Source organism: Branchiostoma belcheri, unplaced genomic scaffold, assembly GCF_001625305.1.
Source record: "Branchiostoma belcheri isolate BF01 breed outbred unplaced genomic scaffold, Haploidv18h27 scaffold112, whole genome shotgun sequence".
Classification (NCBI taxonomy): domain Eukaryota; kingdom Metazoa; phylum Chordata; class Leptocardii; order Amphioxiformes; family Branchiostomatidae; genus Branchiostoma; species Branchiostoma belcheri.
In genome coordinates this window covers 126034-151247 of record NW_017802514.1, presented here as the reverse complement: position 1 = coordinate 151247, position 25214 = coordinate 126034, and the positions used below count along the sequence as shown (strand labels likewise).

Below are 25214 nucleotides of genomic sequence, written 5' to 3'. Positions count from 1 at the left end.
GTCTCTCTGTCTTTAGTGTAATCCCCCTGGGCAGAAAGGTGGACACTATTATTGGTAAGCTATTGTTTTCATGGATACAGTAAAAGCAAGAAGGGGGCGTCTCCAAGATAATCTGATTAATGAGGTTGTTAAGAACGTACACCTCACCTCAGATTTTCTACTATTTATCAGCCTACAAAAGGAGTCAGGTGGAGACTAGCAAAATTCCTCTAATGGTACCGGTAATAGTGTTGGTCTAATACGGTTTAAAGCTTAAGAAAGAAATGCAAATTACGATGATTCATTAACAGGTTGTACGATCACACCGGTATTCAATCTAACTTAATTACTTATTTGAGAAAATGCGAATTATGGTGATCCCTTATCAGGTGGTAAGACCACGCCGCAGCAAGATAGCGAGGGTGCCGCGGTGGACATGCAAGAACTCCGTGGTTAAAATTCATCTTTTAAGAAGAACTACGTCCGTTTAAAGGGGTGAGTCGCACTTAATATTGTCCTTTATGTTCTCGTGAGTCGTGACTATTTGGGCCGAACTTGTTGCAATGAAATGAAGCTAAAACACAGAATGGCGTGAATTATTTGCGCTGGTGACAATTTCCTGTGTTTAAACCTGCACTTAGTAAAGCCGCCGTTCGAGGAAGGCTTTCTTCATCTCCGCTTTAAACTAACATGACTATACGTTAGATACGCTCGTCAGTTTATTACCTTCGCCAAGAAGGATATGTTTTCGGAGGCGTCCCTGCGTCTGTCTGTCTGTCAACAAATTAACTCGAGAAGGCTTATGTGGATTGTCTTGATATTTGGTATGCTGGTAGTCCATCATTGGCAGTCCAGTCTTGGAAGACTATTTCGTCTGCACCCTGGGAGGACAGCGTGTTCTGCTACTCTCCAAGCAGAGATTTGGGTTTTGGGGGTATTTTTGGGTATTTTTAGGCCTTTTTTATGGGGTTTCTTTTTTGTACTGTGCAAAAAAGAAACCCACATAAAAAGCCTGAAAACACGCCCAAAATACCCCAAAACCCAAACCTCTGCTTGGAGAGTAGTCTAATGTGACTGTAAAGTCATGACCAGTCCTATCATGGAAGGCAGCGGTTTTTAATATATATAAGTCTTTAATAAGACATCGAAAATTATCTAATTAGATTTTGGACCCCCTGGCGGCTTGTTATGGTACTGCAGCAGATCTTTTCCGGTTTTGCTATCTCATAATCTGGTCATACTCGAGTTTCGGCCCCCTAGCAGGTTGCCTGGAACTGCACGGTCGTTTATTCAAAGGAAGATAACTCAAGAACCGGTAGTCAAGATTTTTGGTATGTAGGTTGCTTCAGTGATGCTTAACATAAATAGATGACAATTATGCAAATAAGGATCTAATTTGCATATTAATGTGGAATTTGTATAAAACGGCTGCAAATGTAATCTACGTGAAACCAACCTGAACAAACAGTAAATTGTGGTTGTTGGATTTAGTGATGCGACGTGTGATCGGGACCTCCCATGCAGACCCTTAAAAATGACAAAGATGGTTGAAAGATGGTTGGGAGAGGGTAATGTTTGCGATTCTCTGAATTTTTCATTCTAAACGCCATTGTTGAAACTCAGCTAGGCCCTCCCTGCTGTTTGTTGTCATTTCTGAAACGACTAAAAGGTTCATATATAACAGCATTTAGCGTATGTAATCGGTGCAGTCTATGAAAAGCGTAAAATAAGCTATATTAGTACCTGGATTTTCATTTTGGCGGAATCAGCTTGCCCGAATACAACGTAACATGTATACGTAGCCGCTGCCGCATTGTGAATGTATCGTGGACCGTTGACAGTTCCACTCCTACCTTCCTCAAGTGCATGTCATTTTTTTTCTGTAAGGTTTGGCCAGCTAGCTTTAGCAAGTCCCTGTACTTTACGGATGCTCAAAAAGCGAGCGCGCGCGTGTGGTTTTCACCATACATACTGTGTGTTTTACTATAATGATAATGGCGTTCAGCACCAAGGACAGGTACCATTTCCATTAGAAACATGTGGTGCCGAGGCTGATTGAATTAGCAGATTCCGGCTACTATACTTTGACCAAATTGAATACTTATTGCTGCCGACACTACCTGTGTGTTATTTTGACACAGACTACTCCGACATTTTGAGCAGAGAGACATTATTTTTTCTGTGGGGATTGATTTTTGGCGGTAAAGTAGTTGTGGTTATCAGGGTAAATTAGAACAGCTGTTGTACACAGCTGTGTAAAAGTCACAGTGGTACGGGCCACTCTGCGTTCAGTGCGTCTGTCGGAGCCACGCGGGGAACACCAGGAATTATTTGTCAACTTTTTGGTAAATTTTCGGCTTCCAGCTCGAAAAACCTTCATTCTAACTTGCAGAAGAAATCTTTGGGGATGAGTCTACGGTGGAGTTGCTCAGTTGTGAGGTTTTCTGGATTTTGGGCGAAGAAATTGCGGATTTCCTGACGTGGTAGATTTTGGAGAAGACGAGAAAATGGCGCCAAAAGGATGGCGGCGTGGTCGTTGGGAGGGCAGAGTTTTCACAAGGTTAGGTAACAAGCCGTGCCGTAAAAAATGCGTAGAATTTATTTCCCACAAACTGATAACAACACGTTTCGGTATATTCGTGTGATTTTAACAATGCAACGCGATAGTTTGTGTAGTTTTGGGTCGTTGTTGTTTCAATATATCTCACTGTGCTATTAATTCTTCACGTCTTGTCCCAGAATATATTCCTACTCTTGAGTTAAAGTTTCAAGAGAAAAGAATGGACGTTTGTTTCTGTATACCTGGTCTAATAATTTTGCCCCTTGTCTGTGAAATAGAAGTGAAATAGAAAGGAAACATGGGTAGAATATTCGTGGGGATTTCCCTCATGGAGAATTTTGCCTATCGGTATGCATGCAACATTTCCCTTCATTTGGCTAGGTATTTCAGACTGGGATAAAATGACAATACAAACACCACTTTAACTTGATGTTTCTTGGATTTGCCAGCATTTTTCCTGATTAAAAAAAACATATACTAGTAACATTCAAGTTCTGTGTCAACCCCAAATTCCTCATTTTTTGCCCTAAAGTCTGTTTTTGAAGCTTCAATAATTTTAGGTATTGGATAGGATAGGAATAATGTAAAATTGTTACATGCATGTGATTAGTTTTTTGTTTAATTGTAGAACCAACTAATTAGACATCGAACATTCTCAAGTTTATGAAACCAAAAATAAACCTCTACATTTTATGTACATGTGTAAAGTTAGTGTAATATTCACATACATGACATTGTGTTCAATTAAACCAACTGTACAGAGTACCATTGTGTCCACAAATGCATAGCAAGTCTTAAAAGTTGTTATATGACAAGTCCTGGGTACAATTTTTCTCATCAATACCCTAAATTGATTATTCTTTATACAGTTAGGTGATTTAAGTGTTAGCTGTATGTTTTAAACATGACTTTTAAGCTCTTCAAGAATGGCATCAAAAGTTTCTGGTCTACTAGTAAGTAGTTGTTAAGCTTTTTATTGTCTGTGTATGATAGGGCTGATAACACCTTGTAACTTGACCTTGTTTTCATGTGATTCTGTAGTTAGCTGTGTGCTGAGGGTTTGCCAGCTCTGCAAGTGTTCCTGTCCAGATGAGATCAGACTTGTGATGGCAGAGGCACCAGGTGATCGGATACAGAGTATCAGGCCAGGTGAGGAAAATTGGAACTCTGCATTTTGCTTACCATTTACTTGATTATTTGAGACAAGTATGTAACTTGGTATCTCTACATAGTTAGGTGGCTGCTGACTGATGCAGTAGTGATGATTCCTGTCTGAACCTGACAAGACTGGATTGGACCAGACCAGACCAGTCTAGGTGACCCCAGAAGACCCTATAAGAATATCAGGTGAGAAAAATCTTAATTCTGCATTTTGCAAATTCCACTTGCTTGGTGTATTTGAGTAAAGTGTGTAACTTGTTATATCTGTATATAGTACTTGGTAGCTTCTTTCTGTTGCTAATATGTCAGAATTACAGTCACTGTAACTTTAAAGAAATAACACACAGCCTGGATTTTTTTATCAATGTTACAGCATTTTTCTACATCAGATTTATTGATAAGCAAAGAGATAGTTCAATTGTTCAAGTGTCTTATCTATCATTTAATGGCCATTCAGTGTTGAATGGGAGATGTTTTTGCATCACACTAATTATCCTTTCCTTATTACATGTAGGTGTGTCCTGATGTTCCTGTGCTGACTGGGAGAAACCTGTGATGACCAGCAACTCCTGTCCACTGCAGACCAAATGAGAGCTTAGCAAACCAGTTGACTTGAAGACACAGAGAACATTTGAGACACAGCACAGAAGAAGATCAAGACATTGAACTGGTAAGTTTGTATTTCCAAACATACATTTCAAAGGTTGACATGTTACAAAGGTTAAACCTACATAGTGCCATCAATGACAGTTTTGTCTGTATTGAATATAAACATTTTTTGGGGTTGGCTACATCCTTTTTTTGTAAAATGTAATCAGATTTAGCTACAAGTCAGTACATCTGATTCGATGGAGGTTAAACATGCAGGTGATGAGATGAATATTCGGCAGAAAACTGTTACTCAAGCAACTGGATAGATTTTGAAAACTATCAGACATTTAAAGAAGCATCCACTTCTTTTCTTCAGTAAAGACAGTCAGTAGAAGCTATACACTCCAAAAGAAAAAAAATAATGCATGTGATATTCAGCTTTATTTGGTTTATTTGCAAATAGCATCAATTTGCTACCAAAATATTAAAGTTTGAGAAATTTGGATGTTTCCATGCTTTTTAATTTCAGCTAAACAGTATTTTAACTGGGATGGACTGATGCTCAGTAAACAGACAATGCAAACCACATTGAATTTAACACTTCAGTAAGACTTTTAATTGCCTGACACTTTCCAAACAAATGCCATACTAGATATATATCGGTTGTATATTCTTTGATTAACATATCAGCATTGCCTGAATGTCCTTGATACTTAGTAATACAAATTAACACTGATATATGTATAAACTTAATGCTCCCCAAACCTAAACAGGTATGATTTATCTTGTGTCAGATTCTACGGTCTGACAGATCAGTGAAGAAAAGTGTTTTGCAGTGTTTTTTTCTTGATTATGGAATGTGTCTTATCATGAGGTTCTGCCCACTTTGTCTAAATTCAAAGACAAAGAAGTCAAATTCTTCAAAGATAGAAATAGATTATAGCACATCTTTCTGACAGAATTTAAATTTGAAGACAAACCTTCACTGCATTTGATACAAAATATCGTACCTGTTTGACACAATTTTTTTGCTATATGGTATTTTGTGAGTTAAGACATCTGGCCGATAACATTTTGTAACAGTATCGAGGAACTTACCTAGATCTTTAATTCACAATAGACAGTTATACCTTAAGTAATTTTTGCTACAGGCAATATTTCCTGCAGTTGGTGATACACAACTTACTGTAAATCACTTTATGTGGAGGTGGCAGGTGCAGCAAAAAGGAAGTTGGCAAATTATTTGTTCATGGTTATAAGTTCGTGGCACAGAAGACTAGTAACTGTGAAAACCGTGAATACGAAAGTACTGTGAAAAATCGTAATTTACAGTGAATCTTAGACCACACGGTTCTCAGATTTACCTGCTTGATTTTTTTATGATTTCCGAAAAAAATATGCTGACATTTTGGCACCAGCAGATGAAGGAAAGTCATTGACTTTGTTGCTACTGTAGATTTTTCTATTTATCCATGCAGTGATTTGATTGAAAGTTTAAAATTTATTGCCTGAATTATGAACCAGCCCAGTTTCAGAAGTTGAATTTGTGGCTCACGTTATTTGGAGTATCAAGGGATGCCAGGAGGACTAAAATTGTATTGCCTAGACTGCATTGCTTTATTGAAATTTTGTAAAATCTTTGATAAAATTGGTGTGACCATAGCACAACATGTAAACATTTTCTTAGCACGCCTATCGTTGCTTTCAATACACTGACTTGTGTTCTCTGTCTTCAAGACGACATTGTGGATGATCTGGAGACCAGACTATAGCAGAATGAAGGACCAGACTTTTGTTGGCAGATCTCAACTTGAGTGTGTGTAAAAGAAGATGGGGAGGTGTGAGTATGTTTCCTTATAATAACACAAGACAACACTAGTATTCCACATGCACACACTTGCACTCGCAATTCTCTCCTTTGCCCAATTGCCCCAAAATTGTTGCTTTCGACCCGTACACTTCTAAATTCTCGTGCCAAAAAACTTTGTATCTTAGTTGGCCACATTAATTTCATAGCTTGTAAGTTGTATATGCCAAATTGCCCCCAAATTGTCCCTTTGGACCTATACACAGTTAGATTTTCCTGCCAAAAAAGCTTTGAATTAACTCCACGTTGTTATCTCTTTGTATCTTAGTTGGCCACATTAATTTCATAGCTTGTATATATGCCAAATTGCCCCAAAATTGTCGCTTTGGACCTTATAGACAGTTAAATTTTCCCACCATAAAGCTTTGAATTAACTCCACGTTGTTATCCTCTTTGTATCGTATAGTGGAATGCCAAATTGCCCCAAAATTGTTGCTTTCGACCCGTACATTTCTAAATTCTTGTGCCAAAAAACTTTAATAGCTATCCTCTTCAAAATTGTTGATTTGAACCTTTGCTTGCACTTAAATTGTCTTGCCAAAGAACAGGCCACATTAATCCCACAGTGATTCCTAAGTCCATTTTCCTGCCAAAAAAAAACTAATTGGCACCCTCACCTGTTTAATTAATTGGATTAAGTTTTCCCGCCAAAAAACTTAGTATATAGAGCACTCTAACCTTGAACTTGTGCCCCCCTCCCCACTCTTCCTGCCCATCTCCCACACTTCTTCCACAACTCAGAGTATGTTTGTAAATACACTGTTCTCTTGACTTTTTCGAACATGTAGTCACCACACTCTGCTACACAAACACTTGGTTTATCAAGTGCAGTTTTTCCACCACTTAGACTTTAGAATGATCTCTCGCTCTCCTGGTAAGTCAATTGCACTGGTATACTGATGTGTCGAAGCATCAATGTCTCCGAAAAGACATCCCCCGGGGAGTACACTTAGTGCATTGACCAACCAGGAGAGCGAGAGATTATTCTAAAGTCTAAGTGGTGAAAAAACTGCCCTCGATCAACAAAGTGTTTGTGTAGCAGAGTGTGGTGACTACATGTTCGAAGAAGTCCAGAGAACAGTGTAACTAACATACTCTGAAGTGTGGGAGGTGGGCAGGAAGAGTGGGGAGGGGGGCACAAGTTCAAGGTTAGAGTGCTCTATATACTAAGTTTTTTGGCGGGAAAACTTAATCCAATTAATTAAACAGGTGAGGGTGCCAATTAGTTTTTTTTTTTGGCGGGAAAATGGACTTAATAAGGAATCACTGTGGGGTTAATGTGGCCTGCTAAGTTCTTTGGGTGCAAACAAAGGTCCAAATCGACAAATTTTGAAGACGAGAGCTATTAAATTAATGTGCCCGGCTAAGATATGACACTAAAAAAAAGGAATTCAGGATAACAACGTGGCCGACTATGATACAAAGTTTTTTGGCACGAGAATTTAGAAGTGTACAGGTCGAAAGCAACAATTTTGGGGCAATTTGGCATTCCACTATACTATACGATACAAAGACGATAACAATGTGGAGTTCATTCAAAGCTTTTTGGCGGGAGAACTTAACTGTGTATAGGTCCAAAGCGACAATTTTGGGGCAATTTGGCATATTCAACTAAATATGAAAAATTTTCAGTGATGCTTAACATGAATTCAGGATTAAAACGTGGAATTGAAGTGGCGGACAAAGATACTTTTGTTATAGAGGTCCAAAATGACAATTTTTGGGCAATTTGGCATTCAGCTAATTGTCATGGAATTAAAGATGATTAACGTCAAATGGCTCCTCACCTAAAAAGGCTTGCTGACCCTCAGAGTAGAGTGAACTGGGCAAAAGAGAGAACTGCGAGTGCAAGTGTGTGCACATGGAGTGTTGTCTTGTGTTAATAAGGAAACATACTCACACCTCCCCATCTTCTTTTACACACTCAGGTTGAGATCTGTCAACAAAAGTCTGGTCCTTCCTCCTGCTAATGTCATCTTGAAAACAGAAAAACAAAAGTCAGCAATTGGCCTTCCTAAGAAAATGTTTACAATGGTCATGCCAATTTTATCACAGATTTTTGGGGAAAATTTTTTAATTAGTCCGCCTGGCATCCTTTTATACTCCAAATACACTGTGGTATGGTAGGAGCCACAAACCGCTGGTTTATATAACTCGAACAATGAATTTTCATCTTTAAATCAAATCACTGCATGGATAAATGGAAAAATCGTGACAGTAACAAGGAAGACAAGGGCTTTGTTTATGTGCCAAAATGTGAGCATAATTTTCTTGGAAATCATGAAAAAATCAAGCAGGCAAATCTGAAATTGGTGTGCTCTAAGATTTACGGAAAATTACGATTTTTCACAGTACTTTCGTATTCACGGTCTGAAGAAAAGAGGTGGATGCTTCTTTAAATGTCTGATAGTTTTCAAAATCTATCCAGTTGCTTGAGTAACAGTTTTCTGCTGAATATTCATCTCATCACCTGCATGTTTAACCTCCATCGAATCAGATGTACTTATAGCTAAATCTGATTACATTTTACAAAAAAAGGATGTAGCCAACCCCAAAAAATGTTTATATTCAATACAGACAAAACTGCCACTAATGGCACTATGTAGGTTATCTTTGTAACATGTCAACCTTTGAAATGTATGTTTGGAAATACAAACTTACCAGTTCAATGTCTTGGTCTTCTTCTGTGCTGTGTCTCAAATGTTGTCTGTGTCTTCAAGTCAACTAGTTTGCTAAGCTCTCATTTGGTCTGCAGTGGACAGGAGTTGCCAGTCAGCACAGGAACGTCAGGACACACCTACATGTAATAATGAAGGGATAATTAGTGTGAAGCACAAACATCTCCCATTCGAATGGCCATTAAATGATAGACAAGATTGAACAATTGAAATATCCATTTGCTTATCAATAAATCTGATGTAGAAAAATAAAAAATGCTGTAACTCAAAAAAAATCTAGGCTGTGTGTTATTTCTTTAAAGTTACAGTGACTGTAATTCTGACATATTAGCAACAGAAAGAAGTTACCAAGTACTATATTACAGATATAACAAGTAAAATCTGAGATTTTATACCTCCGGGCTTTTTATTGTATATTTCTATATGTTGTTTGTTATGTATAGTTGATGGTGTTGAATTTTATGTGTTTAGCGTTCCTGGTTGTGTTAACACAGGTCAACATTTTCATCCCCATAACATGTACCCATGAACTTATGAACTTCTATTTAATCTGCCGCAATGAACTCGTAATGAAACTCAGAATGACAACCGGAACCGTTAAATCAGACGTTAAAAATAACGGCTGAAGTAGCAAGCCATCCTTATTGTCACTTCCTCCATTTTCCGCCAATTCTTCATATAAATCGGGGAAGTAAAGGTCTGAATCCTCGGTAAAAATGCACGCCGAGAACGTCTAAGACCGTATACCGCGGTATTTGTAAGTTAGTAGTCGTAATATACGCCGAAAACATCCAAAACAAAGATTGCGCAAGAGTACGTTGACCCCTGACCCATTGACCAACCCGGAAGTTGCTGCCGATCACGCGTCCTGTGAACGCGTACTAAAAATACCCTCCAAACAATATTTGTTGCGCCTCGCATACAGAAGATGTATGTGCACAACAACAATTGTTGCGCGCCGCAAGACTAAGAATTTATTGAGACCCTTCACCCCTCTGTGCGACTGTGGACGAGACCAACTATATCTGACACACGCAAAAGATCGACGGTCGCGACCCACTTTCTCACTCAAGGGGTGTTCTGGGGCCATCAAAAGGCTCCATTTTCACGCCCGAAAACACATATACAATAAAAACAAAAGAACGTGCATCATCTGCAGCCCGATAGCAAAACATATACCGAGTCTCAAAAGAATCCGTCCACTCAAACGCGAGGAATCGCTGCGAACGTGAAATTCTAAAACTCTCACAAAGCCCTTCCGCGGAAGGATGTCTCCTCCCCCGGAGGCAACAAGTTACACACTTTCCTCAAATACACCAAGCAAGTGGAATTTGCAAAATACAGAATTAAGATCTTTCTCACCTGATATTCTTATAGGGTCGCCTGGTCTGGTCTGGTCCAATCCAGTCTTGTCAGGTTCAGACAGGAATCATCACTACTGCATCAGTCAGCAGCCACCTAACTATGTAGAGATACCAAGTTACATACTTGTCTCAAATAATCAAGTAAATGGTAAGCAAAATGCAGAGTTCCAATTTTCCTCACCTGGCCTGATCCTCCTGTATCCGATCACCTGGTGCCTCTGCCATCACAAGTCTAATCTCATCTGGACAGGAACACTTGCGGAGCTGGCAAACCCTCAGCACACAGCTAACTACAGAATCACATGAAAACAAGGTCAAGTTACAAGGTGTTATCAGCTCTGTCATACACAGACAATAAGCACAATCATTTTTTTTGGCAGGAAACTTTCAATCAACCACATGTCCAGAGAATTTTAAGTATAAAAAAGGTTCAAGCAACAACGAACCTTTTTTATACAGCACAGGAAGTTTTTATGTTTACGTTCATGTTTACAGGACCAATAACCTTACATTCTGGTCTCTCACGACAATGACAGACATGCTTACATCATGACCCCACTAGGTCAGGACCCTAAAGACTGGCGGTACGGGGCATTCTTGTCTTGCAAAGTTTTGCAAAACAAAGTATATAATATAAATAGCACAAAACTCCTACATCTGACACAGAGGGATAAATCTTCACTGCACAAATCAGAAACATCAGGCTAATAAATTCTACCAAGTTTTTGTCAACTTCTTGTTTTCTTATTTGTCAGCCTGTTGCGTATATTCACCCGGCCACAAGCATCTTTGACAGGCTAGCTGTTATGAAAATGCATATTTGGATCAAAGATGTGAAGCTAGCAATCATTTTGTGTTTCCTTCATACACAGACTAATACATTGTTCGTAAGTTGCAATATGGCAAAGCATGCGGCTTGTAAAATCTTAAGCCTCCTAAAAATGCGTCTGTGCTTTCACAACGCCCTTGTCAAGGGCATTCTTGTTGGTTGGTTCTTGCAATAACAATCAAAATGCATGACAGGCTGCGTGATTGGTGAGGATCAGAGCGCTGTTGCGCACCCGTGGAGGGAACACGGCTGCTTTCTGTGCTGTACAAAACCAACTTGTCATGTGGTAAGCCTTCTGTTGACTATTAGCTCATTGCTTTCAATAGTATGGTGTGTTAACCTTCTATCATGGCGATAAAGCTGATGGCAAAAGTCTCTTTGTTGCTGCTTATGCAGCTGCTAGTGCCATGTGTAGACGCAGGTAGCTGGCAGAGCTGCCGTGAAGTGCCCGTGGCGAAGTGTGGTGTAGGTGACAGCCGTAGCGATGGTCATGAGTACCGGTATGATATTGGAGCGTACCAGTACAAGTGGACCAAGTACCCGTCCAAAGGAACAAGCTACAAAGGGCCCTTTAATGGATATTTTGCTTTGAGTCAGGTGTTCCAGTCCTGTCAGATTTGCTCAAACGAAACAAGGCCTACCCAGGGGGGTCCCACTCAGAACCCCTCGCCACAAATGAGAACCAGCATCATGATTGTTGGCAACAATGTCGGAAAGCTTGGCACTGACAAGGCAGAGATCCTCTCAAAGATCCCATGTGGTAGAATGTGCAGGCTGTGGTTTGTGGATTGTAACCTAACGGCAATAGAGGTAGGGGCGTTTGCTAAGTTGCCACAGGTATCTACCCTGGTCATCTGGCGGAGCAATGTCCAGACTCTGAAGAACGGCACGTTTGCTGGGATGAAGGGTCTCGAGTATCTGCTGCTCTTCGAGAACAACCTGACACATCTGGAGGTAATGGGGTTTGACAAATAGCACACATTGACATCCAATTTTTTTTTAATATAGGACTCATCTCAAATAAGATATTCTTTGTGAGGTAGACAAGTCTCATAATATGGTTCTTGTTGTGTAAAATTGTTGTAGAAATAAAGTTTATGTTCAACTAATGCGATGCTTCAAATTGAACTCCGTGAGCCATCTGTATTGTGTATGGTTCTGCTGCAGGATGGCTGCTTCCATGGGCTGCCCAGGTTGTCCTACCTCAGTCTGGTGGACAACCAAATCCTGACGCTGTCGCCAGGCGCGTTCCTGGGAGTGCAGCCACCCGGATTTGACGTAAGTGCCAATCACATCACTAACGTAGAACCGGGGACCCTGCAGGCGATCAAGCCCGTAGAATATGTCCGCGTTGTGCAGAACAAACTGCGCTCGATCGACGCGGCAATGTTCCATGGGCTTGAGCGACTGGAGTACTTGAACCTGGAGGGTAATAAAATCTCCCACATTGCTGATGGCGCGTTCCACTCAAACACAAAATTGAATTCCCTAAACCTTGCAGAAAACAGGCTGACCTTTCTGTCTGGTAGTTGGTTCAAGCAATCGTTTCCAGGCACTCTCGTCGTGTATGGAAATGGTGTTGCCGCCATTGCACTGGAAGGGAGGGGGTTGTCTTACAAAAGAATCTACATGAGCAATCGTCTGCGCTGTACATGTGCAAATGATTGGCTGTACGAAAACGAGAGTGTCAAGGACCCGAAGTTCAAGTGGCATTATATAGTCAACATAGGCTCTCCCCATCCAGCCAGCTGTCCCCCCTCGGTGCTGATGCAAAACCTCCCCGCGCCAGTCTATCCCAGCAACACACTGCCCTGCCCGCCACCGCTAGTGGAGATCGTTACAGCCGAACGCATTGCTGATAACAAGTACAGGGCCATTGGCAGGGTGTACTGGGAACAGCTGCCCCAAGTGTCCTGGACCTTCCCTGCAAACGACTCACGACACTCCTTTAACATGACGTACGACAAAGACACGACCACACACGACAGTCTCCCGACAGGTAACCTAACCGTGAGGGTGGTGACCGCCCTAAAGGCTGAGGGGTGGGTGAAATGCAAGGTACCAGAATCAGGAAATCACAGCCTGTGTTCAAACTACATGGGGAAGTCCTGCTTTACCCTTTGGCTTGACACCACGGGCACCGAGCCCTTGTCCTTTGGGAACACCACATGTACGGCTTCTTCCGAAACTGGCTCCCACACTGCCGTCTTTGTGGCAAGCGAGCGCGCACACTCTGACATGACAACAGCGACAGAGATACCTCTCACAAACAAGACACCACACTCGGCCAGTATCCCCTCTACACCACTGCCCACTAGCACGACTCATGGTGGCCTTGACGACACATGCACATGGTACAAGGTGTTGGCAGTTGCTGGCTGGTTACTGGCCGCTGTTGAGTGGCCGGTGATTTTGTTCTGTGCCTGGTGTGTGGTTAGGAGTAGCAAAGCCCCAGGTAACGGCGCAGGTCCGGCTTCCCGCAGGTGGCCTTTGTCAGGTGGCAACTCGGATGGCTCAATGATCAGCCCCTACGCTGAAGGTCGTTTCGAGGATCACAACAGCTCGGGTGTTTCAGTGATCAGCCCTTACGCTGAGGGTGGTTTCCAGGACCACCCTGATTTGCGCAGGGCTTCTTCTTCCCGCTCAGAAGCCGTCCCGTACGGCCAGGCCAAGCTTGGCGCAGCGTACGCAGCCCGCCCCCGCGCGCAGACACACCCCGTGCCGTCCCGCCCGTACAGCGCAGAGCGCCCCCGTCAGGCACCAAACAGGGAAAGGGCTGGCTATGGTCAAAATGACGGCAATAAATCTGGCAAAAACTGCTATCAGCACCCAGTCATTCTGCCCAACCAGGGTGCTACAAAGCCCCCCATCTACCAGCAGAATGCAAGCACTGCTCTGCGTACCGGCAGGGCAGTTTGCTATAAGTATAACTCCCCATCCCTATCGGGTGCCACAAAGCCCCCTGCCTACCAGCGGAACGCAAGCACCCCTCTGCATACCGGCAAGGCAGTTTGCTACAACTCCCCTTCCCTGTCGGGTGCCACAAAGTCAAACTCAAACTCAAAGTCCCCCACCTTCCAGCAGAATGCAAGCGCCGCTCTGCGCTCCAGCAAGGCAGCTTGCTACAACTCCCCTTCCCTGGCCAGACTCATCTAGACCGTGCCCTGTTCATGTCCTAGGCTGGTATCCAATTCTATTTAAGCTGCATGCTGAGTCTGGGAATCTAGGAGGAATTTGTCAAAAGGACTAAATAGATTTGGCAGCTAAAATAGGTGTGTACATTGTATATCAGTCTGGGGCTCTTGCAATATTGCAACAAAAATGGGGGGAAAACTCTTCAATTGTTTTGGACACAGGTAATCTTTGTCTTAAATTGCTCTGGTAAACAATTGTATTTTAAGAGGATCATACATATCATTTTAAATAACATTTTGTACTTCAAATTCAAATTTAAATGAAAAGTGCCAATATGCGAATATTTACATTGTAACAAAATGAAAGAAAAATGACAATGTCTGGTAATATTCTAATTTGTTTAAGATTAATTTGGAAATGAAGAGAAAAGGCTGAAAAATTCAATGTGCACATTAACTTCTTTCATGTTTTCTTTTTTTCAGGTTCATTTTTTGTTGTTGATTTTTGCTTTGTTTCGAATCAGCCACATTCATGCGTTTTATTATCAGAGTTTGCTGATTGGTTTATTGGCTCGCACTCAATTTTTTTTTTCAATTTGGCTCAATTTTTGCTTAAATGTTTTAACAACTGTACAGAAATTTCTTGCTTTGATAAAAAAGTTATAGAGCTAACATTTGGTGTTTTGACAAGACAACATAAGAAGTCATAGAAGTAAATTTCAGTGTTCTAAGATTTTTGGGTTTTGTAAAAGGACATGGTAAACCCTGCAGTTTTGAGATTGGCAGAAATCAATCATTTATGTCTTCATTTCTGACAATTCTGTACAACAATAGCATACGGGGCTCAAAAAACAGAAATTAATTGCTCCTATCTATAGCAAAATTTGGAAACTGAATACTCTCATCTGCCGAATAAACATACCCCCTGGAATAAACGTACCCCCCGGACAAATCTTCAAAATCAAATAAACATACCCCCGGAATAAACGTACCCCCCAGAAAATTACCAAAATTGACGGGTAACCTGTGTCTCTTGTACTAAAATGCACCCTTACTGATATATGCACAAATCTTTAACTGTTATTTGCAATTAGGAATTTAAATAGACAATAAAAAAGAGCATTTAATATTTTGTATTTTGATAAGCACCACCCATGACAATAGAACATTCAGACGAATTTATGCACGCGATGATTGCAAAAACCGGCCCGAAAATGACAGGTTTCTCGCTACAATATGCGTTTATAAACGTCTTCACGTCGATGATTTGTCAATTTTTTTCACACGAAGTTGAAAAAAATTACTGGTTTTCAAAAAATTAATAAACGTACTGTGCAAAATAAGAACGTACTGGGTGGATGTTTGGGCCCAAAAAAATAAACGTACCCGTATGTTTATTTGGCAGATGAGAGTATGTACGGAGACCAAACTTCCAAAGTGTATACTTACTACAGTCTCACTGAAATTCTAGCTCCTAAACTACATTTTTACCAAAATTGCCGAGATTGCTATTGGAATATTAAGCTATAGCCTGGATGCTAGCTGTCCTGCTAATGATTATGACAGTATCTAGGCTGAAGCGGATACTACTAATAATATACATGTACATCTCATTCCAAGGACTTCCTCTAAAATTGTTTTTTTTTTTAGTATTTCCTTTTTTGGTAACCAGGAAGGAGGATAATTTGGGTTCTACCTTAGTTTGCAAATCTGTTTCATGTAAAAAAATAATCTGGTTTTACGGCTCTATAATTAAATGCCTCTTATTTGAAACTTACAAAGACATTTTATACTCCTTCTTGGTTCAAATTAGAAAAGAGAAACATTATGTATTACTAAGTAATATAGTGCTGGTGGTGCCAAACCTTTTGTAAAATGTCTGTACAACAATAATTTACCATGATATTAGCCTGAAAATTATTATGTATCATAGCAAAACAAAATCATAGACATTAGCATTCTCTATAAATGACAAGCATCTGAGTGTTTGGACTGAAACCCAGAAGCATGCAAGAAAAAAAACGAAGCTCCTGGGACTCGAACTCGCGACCTTCTGATCCAGAGTCATGCTGCATCATTTGTCACTTTCTGGTGGGGTATCCTTGCTTGCTGTGCATGTGGCACTTACTGTTTCAAGTGGTGAAGTTATAATCATTTATTATTATGATGGTGAGGTTGTGAAGCAAGCAATTGCACTGTACCAAGTATGCAAGCAATACACAAATGAAATTGATGGTACATGTACAGAGATCGCAATTCAATTTTATCAATAAATTCTTAGCTAGAAGGATATTTTAAAGTTGTTAAGGTCAAGGTGGACACTGATGTAAGGAAACATGCAATTCATCCTCCGGGCTACAAAATGTTTTAATCAATAAACCAGTCATCAAGATAGCAAGGGTTGCATAGATCAACTGCAGGAACTGTACAAAACAGGGCTCCCACCATAGGGTGCCATCACTACGTACTAGCTGAAACCATGCATGCTGCATGTGTCACTCTGAACTAGAGTCTAGGCTGGAGTGGTTGAAATTCATTACAGGATCATTAACAGTGCTTTTTTCAAGGCACTGATCATGAAGGGCAATGTTCCCTTCCCACCCTTGGGTGTGTAGGAGGGAGTTTCACTCTCATAACATGCCTAAGAAAGAGCGCATTCACTACAACTGCCAAAAGCCCATCTAGAATTTATACACCTCTCCTGTACTGGTGTACTCCTCCTATGGACCCTCATCCTAAATTCCTATGCTATGCTATAATTATATAACCCGGAATGTGGTGTCACACAATAACTTTTTATGTTATTTTTAACATCCGGCAAAATTATGCATTTTCCATGATTTGCATCATTTCCGCAATGTACATTGTATTTCAGTTGCTTGTTTCATGTACCCCACTATCTTATGGTATATGATAAGATATAATATCTTATCATATACTTCAGTAACTTTGCATCATAGTGTTTAGTACTATATATGTACGCCTGTAGAGCCCGTGAGTGATGTATGGTTTCTATGGAGTAAACAAACGTCATAAAATGAAGTAAATATGATTGTGTATTGTCATGTAATTTCAGACAGAAGTGAATAACTTTAAGATTTGATGTTGAATAATACAATATTGTTCAGACCGGAAAAGCGAGTGATAATATAATGTTAACGTAACATAGGTCATATACATACAAAATAAGGGAAAAAAATTATGTTCATAATAGACTTGAAAGAGTCACAGGACGTTGGTCTTTACTAGCTCAAACACGATTGATATTGGCACCACCAGGTATGGTACACTACAATGTCTGGATGTCAAGTTTTGGGAGTTGAAATAAAATGTCTTAAGTGTAACCCTCAGTGTCTGGCTGTTTTGTAGCATTCTGGGTGGACTACGTTTAAAAGTATGGTGATATTGAAAGCACACATGAAATTACAAATAACGCTGTATGAAACTTTGAAGAAAATAATGATCTTCCACGAGTGATCTAGTATCTCATAATAATATTAGAACATAGATTATAGGCACCAATATCTTTCAGCAATCATACATAAAAAGAAAACGATTTTAAAATATCATATATAGGAGCAACATTTGCCCTGTGCCCGCATTTCGAGAAGACTAAAATTAAGATAGACTTGAAAACCAAGTGATTTGCGAAAACATCATAATACAAACAGAACAGATTTCGAACACCGTTTGTTTACAATGATGGAGTACAATCTGAATCCACACTGCCATGCTGAAAATTCAAGCTAACAATAGTTTGACCTGAGGCACAGACTAATAAAGCATAATTGGAAATTGTTTGATGAAAAAAATAAGTTGACTATGTTTGCTATTCCAAGATGACATTGTTGGGACTACTAGCTTTCATGTGAGGTAGTGAGGAAGGCTTTATGAAGCACCGCCACTGATATAGTCGCATGTTGAGCCACACTTTGTAACTAAGTATTACTGTGTGTGTGAGTGTGCGAGTCAGTGTGTGTGTTTGTGTGTGTGCGTGCGTGCATGCGTGCCGGTGTGTGTGTTTGTGTGTGCGTGACTGTGAGAGAGAGAGAGAGAGAGTTTGCGCGGGACACTAAAAATGGCTAGAATAAAATCCATGGTTAAATACATACTATGTAGCAGGGCTCGAAATACTTTTTTTTTCAGATACGTGGCAAACATTTTAGGTGCAATGTGAAAATTTATGTGCAAAATTCTATTTAGGCAGTCTGCAACTGTTTTCCAGCTGGTTTGAAAGTGGTACACGATTTCTTTTCCACGTTGCTCAGTGGAAAGATCCTGCAAAAATTACACATGTATGTAAGCCCACAATGAATTAAACTGACCTTCCTAGTTTGAGTACATAATTGTATTTGTATGTTTCAACTCTCTTCTTGAGACATTTATAGACAAATTAAATTTACAGTTTGTTTCCTTTACATTGTAGTTTGCTGATTAAATTATCTATCTATGCTGTCTATAGTGTATTCCTACTCATGATTCAAAATATAATAATATCCTTTGTTAATGTACATATTTCTGTTCTATCTGTTAATAAGCTATTAGTGGCAGACTGATTTTAGTTGGCCAGGGGCCTTTAGGCTGGGATCTTGGGCACTTTGTTTGTAACATTTGATAGTTTCCTTTGCTATAATGTATTATATATAAATATATATAGTAACAAGCTTTATACAAAAGAGTTTGCAAATTGATATTCTTACAGATTGGTTTAGACTAAGTTGTTTAGTGCTTTATCATCACATCACTTAGATCCAGAAGTTCTGGAATATGCTGACTTTGTGCTCAACACGATCAGTTACTACCAGCTGTCCCTGTGTTGTCATGGCAACAGCCTGTGGCCATTTCAGGTCTGCAGTGATGTGTTTGAGGAATTTTCCTGTCTTGTCAAACATCTCCACACGGCTGTTTCCCCCCACTGCCACAATGATGTTCCCTGCCCTGTCTGTACAGAGGCCAAGGGGATACTTCAGCTGACCTTCACCACTTCCCTCACCTCCAAACTGGAACAGAAACAGTCCGTCCTCGTTGTACACATAGACATACTGATTCACCTCATCTGACACAAGAATGTTCCCTTCCCTGTCCACAGTGAGGTACCATGGGTGCTTCATCCCCTGCTGCTGACCCACAGTTCTCTCAAGTGTTCCATCTGGCCTGAACACCAAAACTTCACCATGCAGGTTGGGCCAGTCTCCTGTGGTTTGTGTGATGAAGATGTGGTTCCTCCTGGTGTCCACGGCAACTCCTCTCGCCCTCCCTGTCCTCTGTAGGTCAAACTTCCTCAGCACCCTGCCGTGTTTGTTGTAATGCACAGCAAAGTCAGCAGAGTCTGTCCCACCCACCACCCACAGGTTCCCCTCCCTGTCCAGGGCCGCATCATGTGGTCCCATATCCTCTTCACCTGACACAACTGTTGGAAACTCTCGGACAACTTTTCCCTGCAGGGTGAAGACTTGGATTCTCTGGTTCTCCCAGCCAACTACAAAGATCTCCCCTTCATCTGACACTGTAACTCCCCATGGGCCATTGAACTGCCCTGCTCCTAATCCCTCTCCACCAAATGTCACCTTCTGAGGCTGATGCTCCTCTTGCCTTTGGTTACCATGGTGATGACCTGTGCCCCTTGCTACAGGTGCTGCTGGGATTGATGCAGATGAGAGAGACTGGACCACTTGCCTTTGGTTACCATGGTGTTGACGTGTGCCCTTTGCTGCAGGTGCTGCTGTGATTGGTGCAGATGGGAGAGACTGGACTATCACTTGGAATCTTTCACACATACTTGCGGCCATGAGATTGTCCGGCAAACCTGCAACCCCCAGGGGTGGCAGCCTGACCTGCCGACGACAGATTGGGCACTGGAAAGTTCCTCTCCTCTCTGCATGGTCCTGTAGACAGTCCTGACAGAAGGTGTGCTGACAGGGCATCACTTTGGGCCTGGTGAACAGCTCCAGGCAGATGCTGCAGGACAGTTCTTCACGGATTTGTGTTCCCAGACTTGACGGTGCAGCTGCCATTTTGCTGTGTTTTTCAAACCTGTGATGTCTGAGCCATCTAGAGTTTTAGTTACACGCCTTGGCTGAATGGTATTTGTATTCAGGGGTTTTATTTACACTGATCAGGTCCGGTGCCTAACTAAGCTTTAAAGGTATGTGCCCTAATGGCAAATAGAGAAAGGGCAAGGACCTTGCCAATGTAAAAATATAAGCTGAAATTCACTACAAACACAACTTTTTACAGCATTCAGGTGACCATTTCTCAACCTCATTACTGTGAAACTAAAAAGTCTTGTACTGCCTGGCATGCAGGCCCTCAGAATTTGAAGGCACCGACTGCTTCGCTACCCATATGTTTTCCGACTATTTCCATATTTGGAATCCTAGCACTGGGGTCATTGACCCGGGGTCATTGACACAATTAACTAGGGTCATTGACCCAGGGTCAATGACCCCAGTTCCAGTTTCTAGACCTGGATTCTAAAGTTTTTTTCCCCATTTTTTGCCAATAAAATCATTTTTTGTCATCTATGTTGACCACAGTTCAGTGTCTTATGTACCAACTTACCAGCATGCTGGATTTCATTTTCTTTCAGCAAGGAGGTTAAATACAAGTCCATGCTTTCAGGCTCTGATCATGAAAATATTGATTTTTTTTTGGTGTTTGGAATGGAAGAAGAAACTGAGCAAAAACAATGTTTTCCTTCAGTAGACATAATGTTACATAAGCCACAAAAATGGCAATCACAGTTGCATACAATTAAACAAGAAAAAGACAAAGTACTTACTACTAACACTAGCCATACTGTATAAATATAAATGATACAAGGACCAAGATTGCATAGTTCTTCCTAAACATCAAATCAGTGCAACCACATTGACTGCTTTATACAATTATATACCAATTACCTGCGCAGAATCTTCGCTTCAAACCTTATCTCCACCTGCTTCAAACTCACTAACACACTGAAACAGCTCCGCATGGCACCGAAGGACAAAACACCTAAAGAAGATAAGTGTGGTGTAGTGGGAACCAAGGCAGGGGACCTGTATGTGAAGAATCCTATACTGGCGAGACAGAACGCTCACTGAGGACCAGATTTCTTGAACACAAATGCCCCAGCTCACTGTCCTAAAGTTTCTCAACACATCCACATCAAATCACCGGGCCATACCGTCTCTTTGGACAAAGTTAGAAGACTGGACACTGAACAGGACTAAGCATCATTATAATTTATATGATTAATTAAGGAGGCCATATACTAGTACATGTATATCAGAGCACTTCAGCCTTCACTTAATAGAGTTGGTGGACGATATAAACTCCCTGGCACTTCAGTTAAGTCTGTCCAGTGTGCTTTGGGTCTGGCATCCAGGCTAGTGTGAATAAGGTCACGTGTTTGTAAAGCATAACTCTCGCGAGATCATGTTGTGAAGTGATTGGTCATTAATTATCCTGATGAAGGCAACAGTGGTTGTTGAAAATTTGATCTCTATATGGCCCTATATAATTGTGTGTTGGAATAAAGTTCAATATTTTACTATATATACCATTTAACATTAACTACATATAACGTTAACAGATACAATTTGGCAATTAAGTATAAAATCCAGTAAAATACCAATTTGACAACCTCTGATTCAAAAGCAAGGATACACAAAACCGAAATTAAACTACTTTTACTTGTGCACAGGTTTAATTTTGGGTACTCAAAAGTGCATAATACTAGTACATGCACCCAGTTAATTCTAGCCTTGGGCCATGGGAAGTCTTGTTTACACTACGTTTTTGGCGGGCGCACATTTAGTAGACTTCTAAGAAACTCTGCAACATTTACTAATCTACTTCGTGTTTGTGAACATTTATGGGGTTCTGTTATGTTGGATTTCTTGATAAATCTTGCCATAACTCTAGTGTTTTCACAAACAGCAGCTGCCGGTCTGCGATTCGGTGGCGGGCCCGATCGCGTGTCGGCCCGCCGCGGAGCCGGACTTTTCATCGGCGTCAAATACTTGCCGAACGCAGGAGAAACATTCAAAATATAGTCACAAGGCTTTGGTAACATCTAGAGAATATAAATGTTACCAAAATACGCGAATATCACATTAATAAAACATAGTTCAGGTCACATAAACATGGGGCGATCTGGTAGTAAATAGACGGGGCGAAAGTGACATGGGGCGATTCGACCTGTACCCAACGGTTTGGTTCAATTATGCACACGTGCGGTACACGTTCCAAAAGGTGTGTCACTCGGCCAAACTGTGGTAACCGTTTTTAGCTCCTAGTGTTTTTCAATCCCACTCAACACGGAAGAAATATATCTAGTGTTCCCCAAAACCGATAGTCAAGAAAACAGCCTCCCTAACAAAATTAACGTTAAAAATTATGGCCTAAAACAACACAATTGTGCACGAGAATCATAAGCGTCCACCAAACGCAAATTTCTACGGAATATAGCGGTTTAACATAACGAATTATAACGTGGTCTGTTGCTACAGGTTTGTTGTAAGTACAAACATGTACATTCAAGGAGATAATTTGTTGTGTTACCTCGAAGACCGTGTCTTCTCAGCACCACGCCGTCCTTCCCACCATGGCAGTCGCCATTTTCGTCCAAATCCCAAACTCCGCCCTGCCAGGAAAAACGACTTCTCTCCTTCAAACCATGCTCAAACATCCAAAGAACGGCATAAATCCGACCTGGAAACGTTCAGACGATATACTGTACACTCAAGACGTATAATTTGCGGACAAAAAGCAGAAAATTCACCCCAAACGTTGGAGACAGAGAATTTACGCTCAACGCGTCACGAGCCTCTCAACACGCCACACGACAACGTGCGCCACAGCTGGTCTGCACCTGGTAGAACGGACGGTACCATGTGTGATAATTACATAGGGGTGCGAGGTTAAACACGTAGAATTTATAAGCATTATTGTAGACGTTAGAGTAGATATCAGTTAGATATATATCAACTCTGAAGAGCCTGCCATACATTGTACGTGTTACCATTGTTGTGCAATCAAGTTTGACTTTGAGTAAGATTATTTGATCCGCCATAAAATTGCAAGTCGCCGTCGCGTTGCCGTTGGACAAGTGCGTAATCGGGACCAAGCAATAGCTCAGCTGTCGCTTTGGCCAGATGGTCGGCTCATACAGGTGGTCGCTTGGGCGTCAAGTCAAGTTGTTTGACTGTAGCTGGATCCAAGTTTTCCTTCATACTTCAAGTATGTACTAGACTACTAGTGCATGTGTACTGGCTATATCTAGACAAGTTGGGTTTGACTTCTTTAAGAGAGAAAGACGTGCACGTGAAGCTCCATGTTTTGATTGTGGAGAGTAGCTAAGAGATCAGAGGTCTCCGGGGTCATTTAAGGTCTGCCAAAGATCAAAATGTGTCTAAATACAACCGCTCAGATGTGAAGTAATCAATATCTGTCTTTTGTCTATCGCCCGATCACGCGGAAAATTAAGATTGATGATTCGACCTTGTCAGAGGCGAATCTCTGATTCCGAAGCACTTGTTCAACAGGTTTAACGATTTTAGCCATAATTGATGTCACCATTTGTCTGTAAACAGTTCGCTGACAAGCTGACCCTTATAGCTGGATAGCGTAGTTGCAGTCGAAGTTTTTGTTACCCAACCGTACAACGTATCTGTTACAAACTACGCACAGGGTTCAAGAAAAACGAGAAACTCAGGATTCAAGACGGAGCCTTTCTCAACAGAAGCGAGCGGTATTTTGGCGCTACTTGTCCTACCAGACGTGCCGGCGTCGACAGGCTAACACTGAAATACGATGTCCTCAAAAGTCCGCCTCTCCCCATGTACTAGTATTTCTTGGGCGTTGTTTCTGATTCTTGCAGTCAGCCACCTGTCACGGGGAGCGGAGAACTGTCCCGTGTCCACAGAAAGACTGGTACAAAACCCAATACCCACTTACAAAACTCATAAACCCCTGAGACACTACTTCTCATTTATTGAGGGAGAGATTTTGTGAAGTTAAGGTTTCTCTTTGATATAGCTTAATTCTAAAGTTATAGTTTCATTTTTAGCAAGATTTATTAATGTTCTCCCCCCAATAAACACCCCAATGTTGGCTGAAAGTCAGCATAGGGGTCCAAATCACAGCATATAGGGGGTCCAAATCACAGCATAGGGGCCCCCTTGCTCAAAAGGCCTGGCGAGAACACTGTAAGCACAATGTAGGATATTTGATACAGTTGAAAGTTACTCTATGTAACTTTTGTCAGAAGAGTACTGTTCACCTATTTGGTGTCCTGGGTCACATAAGCTGACTAGTGTCCTAGAAGGTTTGCAACATAGGGCAACTTGGTACATACTTGGTGTTGACCCTGAACTAGTGCTGCATACCTGAACCCATATTTAGGTTCAGGTCCGGATTCAAGTCCAGAGGTTTTATATAATAGGTTCAGTTCCGGACTTGTAAAACCCATGGCATATACAAAATTGCATGTTGGCAACCTTGTAATGTTGTCTGGGTAAAACTTTGGCCACATAACATGGGGGGCGGTACTTGACGATGCCTGATGGCAATGTTTTCTTCATTTTGCAGCAAAGATTTTGCAATCTACGGATGGTTTTAGGTGGTTTGGAAAGAAAAGGGGTATGTGAAATGGTCTTATATGGTAATAAGTCCGGACTCAGTTTTTGACTTTTAGGTTTTTTTTTGGACTTAAACCTAAACAATCTTACAAGTCCGGATCCAAGTCCAGTGAACCTGTATGCAGCACTACCCTGAACAACCTGACCACAAATCTAGACTGACCACACTTGCTATGTTACCTCTCACATTTAGGAGAGAAGCAGCTGAGGTTTTACTCTTTGTGAAATCTCTGGCCAGTGTGACTCTCACTTAGACATGTTTCTTTCTCATCGAGAAGCATGAGAAGTTGTAGATCCAACATGATGACTCCATGTGTGGCGTAGTGGTAGATCATTTGACTGTGAACTGGGAGACCCGGGTTCGAACCCAAGTCGTACCCGGGACATGTCTGAACATGCGCCCCGATGTTGTGCCCTTGGGATAGG

At 41.2% G+C, this 25214-nt stretch overlaps 2 protein-coding genes across 2 annotated transcripts; one reads left to right on the top strand and one right to left on the bottom strand.

Annotated features, from left to right (window-relative positions):
* Positions 1–11377: 11377 nt before the first annotated feature.
* Positions 11378–14185, top strand: LOC109488228. The gene is made up of 2 exons (XM_019792438.1): positions 11378–11983; positions 12197–14185. The coding sequence occupies exons 1-2, from the start codon at positions 11378–11380 to the stop codon at positions 14183–14185; spliced, it is 2595 nt and encodes an 864-aa protein (XP_019647997.1).
* Positions 14186–18895: 4710 nt separating this feature from the next.
* On the bottom strand, positions 18896–22773 carry LOC109461506 (tripartite motif-containing protein 3-like). The gene is made up of 2 exons (XM_019757881.1): positions 22711–22773; positions 18896–20196 (listed from the first exon to the last, which is right to left on the bottom strand). Exon 2 carries the CDS (start codon positions 20175–20177, stop codon positions 18909–18911), a length of 1269 nt encoding a protein of 422 aa, XP_019613440.1. The 5' UTR covers positions 20178–20196; positions 22711–22773; the 3' UTR covers positions 18896–18908.
* Between the last annotated feature and the right edge of the window lie 2441 nt (positions 22774–25214).

Coding starts and splice junctions, on each gene's coding strand:
- LOC109488228 (XM_019792438.1), top strand. CDS start 11,378: ATGGCGATAAAGCTGATGGCAAAAGTCTCTTTGTTGCTGCTTATGCAG. Junction 11,984..12,196: donor ACAACCTGACACATCTGGAG/GTAATGGGGTTT, acceptor GTTCTGCTGCAG/GATGGCTGCTTCCATGGGCT.
- LOC109461506 (XM_019757881.1), bottom strand. CDS start 20,177: ATGGCAGCTGCACCGTCAAGTCTGGGAACACAAATCCGTGAAGAACTG.